The 14382-nt window shown below is 46.4% G+C and overlaps 1 protein-coding gene across 1 annotated transcript in view; it reads left to right on the forward strand.

The window, feature by feature from the left end:
- The window catches only part of LOC119967664 (potassium voltage-gated channel subfamily KQT member 5-like), a 397797-nt gene that overhangs the window by 339833 nt on the left and 43582 nt on the right, over nucleotides 1–14382 (forward strand). Inside the window, 4 exon segments of the mRNA XM_038800475.1 lie at nucleotides 1393–1469; nucleotides 5663–5682; nucleotides 11183–11240; nucleotides 11243–11276. Of these exon segments, the coding sequence (XP_038656403.1) occupies nucleotides 1393–1469; nucleotides 5663–5682; nucleotides 11183–11240; nucleotides 11243–11276 (189 nt within the window).

A 14382-nucleotide genomic window follows, 5' to 3' on the forward strand; every position in this document is an offset into this window, starting at 1 on the left:
ACTGGCCCTACTCTTACCTTAGTCATTCTTTATTCCGCATTCACTCGATGTATTGTAATCAATCCTCCAGCCTGTATCGAAGGCCTCAGATTTTCAATTAACAGCTTTTGCAAAATTGCACCAAACTCTTTGCTGTGCAGCAATATCCCAATGTGGCTGGGACATCCAGAATCGTAATTGATGTTTTTACCTCGTTGTCAAAATGAAGACCCAGGAGGCCCTTGTGAAAATAAGCATGATTTTATTGTAATCATAGAAAACGGCCACTATGGCAGCATACATGGACAATAAGTCGTCATCGGGATTCCCAGAATGCCGGTCCCTGTCCGGGCTGGCTTTTACATAGTCTCGTAACGGGACCCACCTGGGTGGGCCTCCGCCCAAGGGCGGGAAAGCTTGTTTTCCACAAATCCCACAGGGAGATCGATTAGAGTATCCCCATGAGCCTTATGGAAGTTATTACAGCCCTATTGGTCTCTAGGGCTCTATTTATTGCCTCTGTTCTCCCTTTGTCTTGAAGAAAAATATTCTCACTCCTTCCTTCCACTTTACATTTCCAATTCATCCGGTTTAAGCTTGCCATCCTTTACTTGCTTATATTCAATGTATTAGATTTGGCTCAACCTTTTTCCCTTAACCAGGGATATCACTGAACAACACATCCCACTAAATTTTCTTTAGCTCCCCCATTGTTGAACTTGGCCTATTTGGCCTCGTGTTGATCCGATGGTGTCCTCCTTATTGCAAGATCCAAATCTGGGAAACTGGGGAGCTCAACACAGTGGGCGGCTTTTAATTGTCATTCAGGTGTAAGAAATGTTTGGACAGGAAGGAAACCCAAATTTAAATATTTCAGCAAACCGTTGATGTGCATTAATGTAAAGATCAGTCCAAAGACTTCTTCAATTGCCTTCACCCATTCATTACACTCCAATCTGGGTTTTGACCTGACTCTGCAGAAACATGTTAATAGTGAGCATCAGATTTCCTTATAAGAGTCTATATAAAACTTCAATAAGACCTCAGTTGGAGCACCGGGTGATGTAGTGAACTCCACACTACAGGGGGAATAGTGAAGCTTTGGAGAGGATAGGACGCAAACTCATTAGAATGCTGCCTGTTATGAAGAAGTAATTTACAAAGAGAGATGTAAGAAGAAATTGGGTAATTAAAACCGAACATTGCAAAGCAATAGGACATTTGTGTTTAACTGGTGAGAGAACAGGACAGAGGGAGGTAAATTCAGATTGCTTCCAGCGGCTGAAGAATCCAGAACAAGGGACAATAATTCAATACATTCTCTTCCAGAAACCTGTGTTGGATGTGTAGCCAGTTAGACTGGGTGTGACTGACGTGTTTTCATGGCCTTTATCACAGGGCATTCTTGCTCAGGTTTGCCTTAAAAGTTCAAGAGCAACACGCGCAGAAACACTTTGAGAAGAGAAGGAATCCTGCCGCCAGTCTCATCAGTAAGCCCCATCTTGATCAGGTAAGCCCCCATCTTGATCAGGTAAAGCCCCATCTTGATCAGGTAAGCCCCCATCTGATCAGGTAAGCCCCACCTTGATCAGGTAAGCCCCACCTTGATCAGGTAAGTCCCATCTTGATCAGGTAAGCCCCACCTTGATCAGGTAAGCTGTGCTGAGTGTAAGTCAGTTCCGTGTATCTGCCTAAAATCAGTCAGGGATTATCCTAGGATTCTCTGGGAAGCTAGGGGGAGATTGCTGAGCCTTTGGCTTTGATCTTTAAGTCATCTTTGTCTACAGGAATAGGCCAGACAGATCAGGCAAAGATCTTCTGCTGATTTTAAACAAAGTAAGTTGTGTTCACCTAAAGAAGTGAGGAGTTCTCTGATTAATAAGTTAGTTGTTAATTGTGACCTATTGTTACAACCCCCTGTCTAGTGTGGCCATCAATTCCAGTCCCACAGACCCCAGGGTCCCACATAGTGAATTAACCAATAATTAGTGTATTTTTCTGAGATCTTTGACCCTTGACTGCTCCAATGAGTTAACGCAACAGATTGTAAGTAAAATATTTTTTTCATGTTCATTTATACAAGAGAAAGATACACGTGTAGTGGCAAAGACAGAATAACGATCTGCTAATCTAATTATTCCCCTAAACCTGTCCCATCCTCCACTCAGACACACACAAGACAGACACATGAGGAGGGTAGGAAAGGATCAAAATGACAGGGATTAACTGGAGATGAGAAATGGATCTTTGCTGAGGAGGTTGTAGACTTTGCTGTTGCTGATCTTCCAAGGGCGCAAAATGTTCTAATCATAGGTTGATTTGGATTCCTAATGGTTGTCTTCAATTAGAACATTCAGGCTGTAGCATTCTCTCTGGGGAGTCATATTTAGTTGAATGACCTCCACCAAACTGGCTCTCGGATTCACTGAGATAATATTAGAATGCGTCACCTGAGCATTTCAAACAGGTTTTCAAACAACCCCCTCTTCCTGTAGGTGGCCCTGGCCTGAAAACTCCTGCATATTGAACTGACTGCAGAGACAAGGTCTTTGAACACAGTTATCAGTTGAGAAAATCAGATTCAGCTCCCCAGCCCATTAATCAGAATTTTCTGAAAGGCTCTACAATACCAATCGAGAATAGAAGATATCCTGGAATTTTAAGAAGTGGGGATTCGCTGCTTGCCAAGTCCATAAAAATGATGTCATGGACTAGGCTACAGAGCATACTGAATCAAGGGCCTCTGACTGGGCCAGTCCAATAGCAGCTTGCAGCGGGGGCGGGGGAGGGTCAAATGTCTGTCATTTTAAAAACAGGGTCTGCAATTCTGAGGCAACTAGCAAGGCAGGAACTACAAAGGAAAACAAGGATTGGAAAGGTTTTCTTACACAATGATAACAGATGGAAAAAGAGTCAGGGGCAAAGGAAACATAATTGCCTGCTGCACCTCAGTGGGGTAGGATAGTGCACGGGATCTGTGGCTGGATTGACAACCCAAAGTAAATCTCACAGTTACTCACATGCAGTTACTCACACCGGGACTCATTCTGTTGTTTACATGCAAAAGTTGATGGATCTTGGCAACTGGGAGAGGTACAAAGAACAACAAACCAGATAGTAAGAGATAAAAAAAAGTATGAAAAGACACTTTGCAAGAATTTAATAATCAATGCAAAGGTTTTTTTTTATGAAGGAAAGGGTGATCCAGAGTAATTTGGGCTTCTTGAAAAGTTATTTAACGGTGATAACCTAAATGAAAATAAGGGAACATGTTGAATCATTACATTGCATCAATATTTACAGTCGAGGAAAAGGGGTCAGCATGGCTGAAATCCAGAGGAAACTAGCATTGAATCAGGGCTCACCAAAATTAGTGTCGGCCAGCCAACAGAGTGACAATGGTTCGGACCAGATAGTTTAAATCACCATCTCTAATCATCCAGATTCTTTCAATTTGCAAACAGTCCCTTCAGATTGGAAAATTGTGCCTTCGTCATCCTTTATTTTAGAATGGTGATGGAGAAAAAACAGGGAATATAGACTGATTAGCCCAACATCCGTTGTCAGAAAATGACTAGAGTCTCTAATTAAGGATAGGGTGACTGAACACCTTCAAAATGTTCAGCTGGTCATAGAGATGGGTTCATAAAGGGGGAGGTCGTAGTGTAGTGGTGTTATTGCTGGACGAGTAATCCAGAGCCCTGGGATAATGCTCCGTGAGATCTGGGTTCAAATCCCACCACAGCAGATAGTGAAATTTTAATTAAATGAAAATGCAATTAAAAGTCTAATGATGCCCATGGGACCATTGTCATAAAACCCCATCTGGTTCACTAATTTCCTTTAGGGAAGGAAATCTGTCATCCTAACCTGGTCTGGCCTACTTGTGACTCCAGATCCAATGTGGTTGACTTTTTTTTCCAGTTAAGGGGCAATTTAGAGTGGCTAATCCACCTAACCTGCACATCTTTGGGTTGTAGGGGTAGACCCATGGAGACACGGGGAGAATGTGCAAACACCAGACAGACAGTGACCCGTGGCCAGGATCGAACCCAAGTCTTCAGCACCATAGGCAACAAAGACAAAGCGTCATCGGACTCAAAACATTAGCTCTTTTCTCTCCCTACAGATGCTGCCAGACTTGCTGAGATTTTCCAGCATTTTCTCTTTTGTTTCATTTATATACATCTTGATATTGTCCCTCATAAGGGACTGTTATCTCAAATTGAAGTTCATGGAACTGAAGATAAATTATTGACCTGGTTAGGAAATTGGCTGAGCAGCAGGAGGGAGAATGGGAAGATACTCTAATTGGTAGGATGTGACTAGTGGTGTCCCGCAAGGATCTGTGTTGAGGCCTCAATTATTCATCATTTTTTAAGACTTTAGATATGGATAGAAAACTTTGTTTCCAAGCTTGCTGATGAGACAAAGGAAAGCAGCATTGTAAATAGCCTAGATGGAATCATAACATTGAGAAGAGTTATGAATAAATTAAGTGAATGGGCAAATCTGTGGCAAATGGATTTCAACTTAGACAAATGTGTGGTCTTCCACTTTTAACCTAAGAAAGGTGAGAACATGATATTTGTTAAATGGGGGAAAAGTAAGGATGGTGGAGGTCCGTAGAGACTTGGATCAGGATTTCACAGAATCCAGGGAGCTTACGAGGGGGCGGGGGGGCTGAGAGTATGGGGCTAAAATTGGGTGGGATGGCAGAGTGTAGTGTGTCCATCACCTTGTGGTTGCCGTTGACATTTTACCAGTGCTGGGGAAGGTGGCGATAGACCCTTTTGCCCTTAAGTTAATTGGAGCCCAAAGTGGCCACTTAAGGGTCTTTTCTCGGCGCCAGTGGTTTTACCAGCAGAGGGGGAACTTTGTCACATGAGACCACCAGGTATACCCTGGCAGCTTTCTTGGTGGTGGGGGGGAGGCCCTCCAGTTAGGTTACCCTGCCACCAATGATGAAAGACCATCCTCACAATTAAACATCGCCCTCCCCCCTCACTGTGGCCTCTAAAATTTACCCCAGCAAACCAGACCCCAGTTACCTCCATTCCAGGGGCTGCTCCATTGTGACCAGCCCTGCTGCAGTTTCCAGTCTTCCAAATGCCCAGCCGTGCTTGAGAGTGTACTTCATCCCCTAAGAAGCCAGACTCCACGCAGACAAGTGCCTGCTGAAAATAAATATGCAATCAGCGCTCCTTTGACCAGCTGAGGTATGGTTGCCCCAACTTTCCAGGCACTGGTGGAAGGAGACACCACTGCCCCGAAAACCCTCCTCAACCTCAGGGTTCCATGTTCAGGAATGTATCATGGGCCATTTCAGAAATAATCAAAAAGGCTATACTAAACCTTGGTTCAAAAACACCTGGAGTACTGTGAGCAGTTCTGACACCTGTTATAGCCTGCAAGGGTCATGCGAGGTGGGAACTATTAACTTCCCCGTGAACATTGCAGAATTCGAGATACCCTGTTAAGGAATGTCTAGTTGTAGGGTGTATGAAGCCGGCCAGTTTGGCACTGGCAAGGCAGACCCAGTTGGGATTTACCATGTGATGTACAGAATAATTATTGTGAATGAACTAAGTTTCTTTGAACTACTCGGTGTGGATTCCTTCATGGCTTTATAAAATATCACACCTTAGGAAGAATTATACTGGCCTCAGAGGGGTTTAACCAGAATGCATCTGGACACCAACGGTTATGTCACATAAACTATTGTTGTATTTCCTGGAATTCAGAAGGTTCAGGCGTGATTTGATCAAAGCTCCAGATATGAAGGGGAACAGATAGGATAGGTGGAGATAAACTATTTCTACTGGTTAGGGAATCCTAGGACTGGGGGCATAGCCTAAAAATCAGTGCCAGATCCTTCAAGAATGAAGTTAGAAACCATTCGACAGCAAAGAGTGGTGAAGTTTGGAACTCTATTGCAAATGGCAATGTGCCTAAAGTTATTGTAAATATTAAAACTGAGATTAATAGATTTTGTTTGCCATGGGTATTTCAGAATATGGTGCAAAGCCTGTCTGTATATGGAGTTAGGTCACAACTCATTGAATGACAGAACAATTTCCAGGGACTAACCGGTGTCCTGTTTTTTTTCATGTTCCTATACAATTACTCACACACTAAATTACGAACATTAATTTTATTCTCCCCACAGAGGCGGGGGTGGGAGGCAAGGTGGAGACGAGGGGCGTGATTTACCACGCTTATTATGCCTCGCGAGATCTAACTGAGATCTCGTGAGGTGGCGTGATCTGGATCTCACCCACAATGGGCATGATCCAGATTTACATATTGAAGTAAGTCGTTAGCCTCACTTGAATATGCCTACGTCAGAGTTACCCAAGGCATGGGATCGAACTGCTTCGTCAAGGAGACTCCGGCGAGCAATAAGGGGATCAGGGGTTATGGGGATGAGAAAAATATCAGCCATGATTGAATAGCGGAGTAGACTCGATGGGCTGAGTGGCCTAATTCTGCTTGTATGTCTTATAGTCTTATGGCCGTGTGCCGTTTAGCACTTGTCTCGAAAACATGGACCAGGCGTACCGACACTTGAGGGGTCTCCCAGATGATTGGAAACCCTGGGTGGCTGGGCATGGGGCAGAGTGGTACCCTGGTGCCCCGAGACCACCTGGGCACCTTGGCACTGCCAGCCTGGCACTCTGACGATGCCACCTGAGCACTCTGACAGCCCCACTGAGTGCCACCCTGGCAGTGCCAAAGTACCCAGGTGGCATCTTGCAGAGTATGGGCCTCGGTGGTGCCCTGCCCTTATGAGGTGGATTCAAATGTCTTGAGGACTCCTAATTGGTAGGTTAGGGATTGGGGGGATTCGGTGGGCGCGGTGGTGGATCCTGAGAATTGGCACCCCGATTTCTTCCTGCACTGGCGAGTTGAGCTTGTTAGTACAGGAAATGAGTCTTAAGTGTTGCCCTCGGTGGGGCAGCTCACACAGGGAAGCACCGGCTAAACGCAACCTAAAACGGGACTCTGTTCTGTTCCATTATATTGCGCCCTTGATCACTTTCCAAACTCCTCACGATTGAGTGCAGAACAGGAAGGTTCAAGGACAACCTTCTTGTCTGGAAATCATTCAAGGTGAGTGGTGGCCATGCCATGTGAACCCTGGTGGGTAATCCATGCAACTTGGTGGAGGGATTAATTCTACTTGGGCAGTCTATTCCAAATGGGCCTCCCCAGAATACCAACCCTCTGTCTCATGCGCCGTTATGGAAAAGAATCAAAAGTCTATACAAAGTCCCGGCTCGACAACACCTGCAGTACTTTGAGCAGTTCTGACACCACATCTTAGGAAGAATTATATAGGCCTTAGAGGGGTGTACTAGAATTCTATATGGACTCCAAGGGTTATATCACGAGGGAAGATTACACAGAGGTCCTCTCACTGGGACATTTTTGGCTGGCTCTGGTGAGCCAGTCTTACTTCACTCCAGGCTTCAGGATGATCCTGCAGCCTGGACCCTCTGCAGTAGCAGCAGTGGCCACTCTCCTGAAGTCACTGCCGGTACTGGAGAGTGACCAGGCTTTGATTGGTCGGCAGCACTTGGAAGTGGGAAATCCCTGCCCCACTCCCCCAGCCTGATTACGGCCGAAGACCCCGATACCAATCACATAAGTGCCTGAATGGCAATAGATTAGGTGAGGGACCCAGAATGGCCAGGATAGGGTTGCCAACCCACAAACCCAAGCATTAAATTCTGACCACGGTGTACGTTGTTTTCATCATTTGAAATTGGTATTCTTCTGTTTGTCCTGCTGAGTGTAGGATGAAAAGCTTTAACAGCATGTCTCTCTTTTCAACAAAATTATCTAATTAATTAATCAATTGCCTTTTTCTGGCCTGTGGTGGGCAGTTAATAGCGATGTTACCAGAGAGACTCCATCCCATCCCTCACCAGGCGCACAGCTCAATCTTAAAACGTGAACCTTACTCAATCATTTTTCTGTGATTAGCCATCACTGTGCAGTGAGCGGGAAACAGAGGCTGCCAGTATCAAGCTGGCATTCCAACATGAGCACAAACAGTAGCTGCACTGCTTTGCCGAGATTTAATTTGCAGGACGATGTACACGTGGAACGAGAAAAGGGTATGAGGTGTCAGTGAGGGTTATCACTCATAGAGGGGAGGGTTAAATTAAAGAGGAATGATTGGATTAACTAGGCTTGTGTTCCCTTGAGCACGGAAGATTAATGGATGATCTAACTGAGGTGTTGAATGTGATTAAAGGATTTGGGAGATTAGAGTGAGAACAATTATTTCCTCTGGCAGGAGATTCCAGTAAGAAGTCTTACCACACCAGGTTAAAGTCCAACATGTTTGTTTCAAACACGGGGGCGAAATTCTCCGCCCCCCACGACGGGGGGAGAATAGCGGGAGGGCCTTCCCGACATTTTTCCCGCCCTCCCGCTATTCTCCCACCCCCCCGCCGAAGTCCCGACCCGAATCGCTGCCGCCGTTTTTTTTACGGCCGGCAGCGATTCACAGCTGTTAGATGGGCCGAAGTCCCAGCCCTTTCCGCCGTTTTCACGAACGGCAAACACACCTGGTCTTGCCGTTCGTAAAAACGCCGTCACCAACTCGCTTTTTATAACCATGGCACCGATTGGCACGGCCGTGCCAAGGGTGCCATGGGCCCGCGATCGGTGGGCACCGATCGCGGGCAGCGGGCCCGATGCCCGCGCACTACTTGTCCTTCCGCCGCCCGCAGTATCCATTCGCGGGGCGGCTGAGGGGCAACCCGGCCCGCGCATGCGCGGGTTTCGCGCAAAAACGCGATGACGTCACCCGCGCATGCGCGGGTTGGAGTCTTCCAAACTGCGCATGCGCGGCTGACGTCATATGACGCGTCAGCCGGCGCTAACTCCGGTAAGCGGGCTTAACGATTTTCGTTAAGCCTGTCTTGCCGGAGCCTACGGCGTCGGGCTGCTAGCCCCGACGGGGGACCAGAATCGGTCCCCCGTCGGGAAGGGGCGCGCTGCCGTAAAACCCGCCCGGGTTTTACGGCAGCTTTACGATTTCTCCCGTTTTGGGAGAATCTCGCCCTAGCTTTCGGAGCACTGCTCCTTCCTCAGGTGAAGGAGCAAGTCTCCGAAAGCTAGTGTATGAAACAAAACATGTTGGACTTTAACCTGGGTGTTGTAGGACTTCTTACTGTGCTCACCCCAGTCCAACGCCGCATCTGCACATCAGGAGATTCCAGAACAAAGGGGCAGAATCTTTAGAGTTCAAGCCATCAGGAGTTGAAGTATAGAACAGGCTTGAGGAAGCTGAAAGGCCTCCTTGTTTTCCAAAGTTTCTGTGTTATAACCGTTCGCCACAAACCCGCTGAGATCAGCACAAGTCAAACAATTTCCTTTGATTTACTGATGCACATTTGGCAGCATCAGCTGTGAGCCACGTCTTCATGTTGAGAATGCCTAGTCCTACTATCGAGTAATGATCGACATCTGCACTCAGCTAGTGTAACCGCATGGAAAGCTTTCATTAGGACAGTGGGCTGAATGTTATGCAGAGGCGCTGACCCCTGCACCCCCCCCCCCCCCCCCCTCCCCCCAATCTCTCCCGGACCAACAGAAGCAGGAAGATGATGAACACAGCACCCAGCCCCTCACCCAAACTGCTAACTGCCCCCCCTCCTGGAGGAGGAGGAGGGTGGAGGAGGGATTCAGTGGTGTAAAATTCCACCCAATGTCTCTTTAAAAGGGGACGCCTAATTTGGATCGCTTGCTCTTCGTGGGAGGCATAAAGCAGGACATAAAGCAGAATCGGTGAAGAATATCTGTGTTCAGTATCATCCCATGTTCTGGTATCGATCCTGTTCTTGTGCTTGTGTTGAGTGTGTAGTTGTGCTGAAAACACACAGAAAATCAGGTCATTATTGAAATACATTCTGAAAAAAAGCTAATTAGTGATTTGCTGACATGCCCTTTGTTTGTTCTTCAATTATTTTCATTTAACCAAGCATTCTGATTCCAATATTGTAATATTCTGTCGGAGTAAGTTGAATTGAGGTCTGGCAATAACATATTGGATTGAATGGCTGCAACCTTCCCACCTTCCCTTCCCATAAAAAGACCATTGATCGGGCCCAGGGCTGACTTTTCATTATTCTTTCATGGATGTGGGCATCGCTGGCAAGGCGCACTGATTGCCCTTAAACTGAGTGGCCTGTAGGCCATTGCAGAGGCATTTAAGAGGCAACGACATTGCTGTGGGTCTGGGCAGCATGGTGGCACAGTGGTTAGCACTGCTGCTTCACAGCACAGGGACCCAGGTTCAATTCCCAGCCTAGAATGGCTGTCTGTCTGGAGTTTGCAATTTTCTCCCTGTGTCTGTGTGGGTTTCCTCCGGGGGCTCCAGTTTCTCGCACAGTCCAAGGATGTGCAGGTTAGGTGAATTGGCCATGTTAAATTGCCCTAAGCATGGGGTTGCAGGAAGAGGGTGGGCGATTGGGGCCGGGTAGGGTGGTCTTTCAAAGGGTCAGTCCAGACAATATGGGTTGAATGGCCTCCTTCTGCACTGTAGGGATTCTATGATACTATGGAGTCACATGTAGGCCAGACCAGGGAAGGACAGCAGGTTTCCTTCTTCTAAACGATATCAATGAACCAGATGTGTTTTTATGACAATCGACAACAGTTTCATGATCATCATCAAACTCTTAATTCCAGTCATTTTTTATACTGAATTCAAATTTCACCATCTGCAGCGATGATGTTCGAGCCCAGTACCCGGGTAACCCGGGTCCCCAGAGTATTACCCTGGGTCTCTGGATTAGTAGTCCAGTGACAATACCACTCCCCCCTTGTTGAAACAAAAAATGTAAACAAATAAAAATGTTTTTACTGTGCTTTTCAACCCATTTTACTTGCTGATTTTGTGCTGGTATTTTGTACGATTTTCCTTCCCCTCAACCACCTCCCCTTTAACTTTAGGCCGCTTGGCGATTTTACTCCACTGATAGCAGCCGCACATACCTGGTGGCCACCTGGCGATTCTATGAGAGTGTCCGATCTCCACTCAGGCATGTATCAAGTGTTTTGATCGTGAACATACCATTTACTTGCATCATTTTTACTAACCTGCTTTTTTTCCATTTTTTGAACCTCCCTTTCCTCTCCCTCCTTGCTTGATTTAATTTATATGTTTTTAAAAATCTGCATGGAGCATGCATGCCACAGTTATGCAGCTGATGAGAACTTGGTTTCCACAGCAACCTGGAAGCCATATTGAAGGCCTTGCACTTCTGCAGCCCTGCAAAGTCTGTACAAAACCGGCAGCTGATGTTGACACATTTGGTGTCTGTGTTTTGGGCTTTTAATTACTTCACGCAATTTGAAGTTGTTTCCTTCTCTGCTGCTGTCAGACTGTCCGTGAGAGGATCCAGTCACTTTCACCAGAAAATAATTTAGAGCAAAGTGTGGAAAAGCAACTTTTCAGTTTGTGTCCTTCTTGAACAAAAGGTAGTTTTCGCGCTTTAAAATCACGGAAATAAAATCTGTTCTCATAAATTCGAACTGATTTGCATTTGGCTGCATTTCACAACTTCACATCAATAAATCACTTTAATTTAATTACTCACATGGTCCAGTAAATACAGGCCATTAAATGTGGGCCATTTTAACACAGAGGCTGTGTGGGATGGGAGTATTTGATGGGACAATGTTGGATGAATGACGGGCCGAGGGAGCTTTACTGTGTGTGTCAACCCCCTGTCATAACTGCATTGAGAATGTTTGACGGAGACAGTTTAGAGGAACCTTCACCCTGTATGAAACCTGGGTTGTACCTGCTCTGGCAGTTGTTTTTTCTCTCATGCTAGTAGGACCATCATTTGTTAATTACCATTGCGAAGGTGGTACATTTTACAAGGGCCATGAAGAGTCCACACCGAGTTGGTCTGATTGGTTTATTTTCCAATTACCAATGTATACAGCTCCAGTAGTTCCCTACTGGGTCTTCTCTGGTCGGTGCCTTACTTGCCGACTCTATTCATACAAAGCCAAGTATTGTTAAGGGTCACCCATTCCCTTTATCGGGGGAGCTCCTACTCTGCAAGATCCACTGGGTAGTTAAACATCCCTATCCCATAAGACCAGAATGGGTTATATCATTCCTCACCCCGAAAGTCCGAAGAATCTTCTGAAGACCTTGGCGAAGAAGGGCACCAGACCCATTTGACATCTGGCTGAGCTTCGTGTACCCAAGGTGCTTGATCAGGCGGTGCGAATCTCAAAGGTGAACGCCGCTTCCGACACGAAAGACGTGGCAGCTGCAATTCCCAAGGTTGTGGATCCGAGGGTTCCCCATCGGAGACCTCCTGCGTCTCCATCTCTGATTGCGGGTCGATGACCTCAGTCATGTCGGTGCCTTGACCCCCTTGGGGTTCCGCTGTGGCCTGATTGGGCAGCAGATGCGGTATTAGAAGTTTCCGAGGGCAAGCTAGAAAAACGGATCTATCTGGCGAAGAATAATGCTGGAGATCCACTGGGAGCCATAGGTAAAGTTTCGAACAAACACTGAATCACCTGGTACAAGGTGCCTGGAGAGTCGATGACAAATGGGGCGATGCTGTTGCTGCTCCTGGTGTTGGAAAAAATCATGCTAAGGCGGTACGAAGTCTCCAGCCCATCAGTAGTTCCGCGGGTGTTACCCCAGTCACTGCATGTGGAGTGGTCCTGTAGCAAAACAATAAACGGGCCAACTGAGTGTCCATCAACCTCAAAGACTGTTTCTTGAGGCCCCTTTTAGATTTCAGCACCGTTCGTCCCTCTAAGACCATTGGAAGCCTAGTGAATATGGGGTGGTATGAATATGCCGCACTCTATTTGCCTCAAGAGCCCTGAGAACACCTCACTCGTGAAAGGAGTGCCGTTATCAGTGACAAGTACTTCAGGGAAGCCATGCGTGCAAACCGATAAACGTAACTTCTCAAAGTTGCCCTGAATGTGATTCATGCCATCGCACTTCATGACACTTCAAATGGGCATCAATCAGCAAGAGGAATATGCACCTCTAAAATGGACTGGCAAAGTCTGCATGTTACTGCCCCAATGGCCGGCCTGGCCATTCACAATGATGTAGGGCCGTGGTCAACGGGAGCTTTTGATGCTCTTGGCAAACGGAGCATTGTTGGGCCATCTTCTCAATATCCATGTCGAGGCCTGGCCACCATACTTAACTGCATGCCAGCATTTTCATTTGGACATGCCTGGATGACTATTGTGGAGGTCCTTTAAGATCGATTCATCTCCTTTGATTGACTGTTGAACGACTACGCACGTACTCCACAGGAAAATACCATCCTCTACCCTGAGCTTAGACAACTTGGAGGAAAATACCCTTAACTCACCTGGGAGCTGTCAATGCTGTCCACTGTATAATAGCACAGTGCGAACTCTAGATGGGAATCAGGTCTGTTTGAATTCACTCAGGGATCCGCAATGCCGTGACAGATAAAGAGTCCATGAAATTCAGATTTGCAACCCTTGACCATCTATAAGGGGCCAGACAACAAAGCACTGATTCAGTGCATCAACATTCGCAAGTTACGTCCCCTGCCTATGTTCAAAAGAACACTCATAGGTAGCTAGAAACAACGCGCACCGCTGAATTCGCGTGGAAGCAATGGGCAAAATTACCTTATCTCCTTGAAAACCCCGAGCAAATGCTTTTACTCCATAACGATAGTTTAGTGACGGCCGTAGACGTGTTGGTGAAAATGTTTCACTGCATTAACCACCTCCAGACCTTCCTTCTCGATCTGCGTGTACCTTCTTTCCGCTGCAGTCAGTGTATGGGAGGCAAAGGCGATCGGCCGTTCCCTGCCATTCTCTGTCCGGTCCCAATAACACAGGTGGAAGCATCGCATGTGATGAGCAAGGGTTTGGCAGAATCATAATGGGTCAGTAATCCGGAAGACAACAACTGCTTCTTCAGCCGCCAAAAACCTGTTTGCTGCGGCTGGCCCCAGGCCCACACTTGATTTTTCTTTAGAAGAAGGTGTAAGGGAGTCAACATAGTCACAAGGTTCGAGAGAAACTTTCTATAATAGTTGTTTTTAAAATATTTTTATTCTCCTTTTTCACATTTTCTCCCAAATGTATACCCAACAATAAACAATAATCAATAACGAACGCAATGTGAATCCCCACATCAATAACAACGATCCCATCCTCCCACCAAGCCCCCAAACATTAGCCTGCATGTTAACATAAACAAATAACAAAAAGGAATAGGAATCACCCATAGTCACCATAAACACATACAGTCCCCCTCCCCCCAACTCTCCCAACCTCCCACCTTAATGTTCGATGCGATCAATTCTCAAAAGTGCATAATGAATAATGCCCATGAATTGTAGAACC

This window comes from Scyliorhinus canicula, chromosome 6, assembly GCF_902713615.1.
Source record: "Scyliorhinus canicula chromosome 6, sScyCan1.1, whole genome shotgun sequence".
Lineage (NCBI taxonomy): Eukaryota > Metazoa > Chordata > Chondrichthyes > Carcharhiniformes > Scyliorhinidae > Scyliorhinus > Scyliorhinus canicula.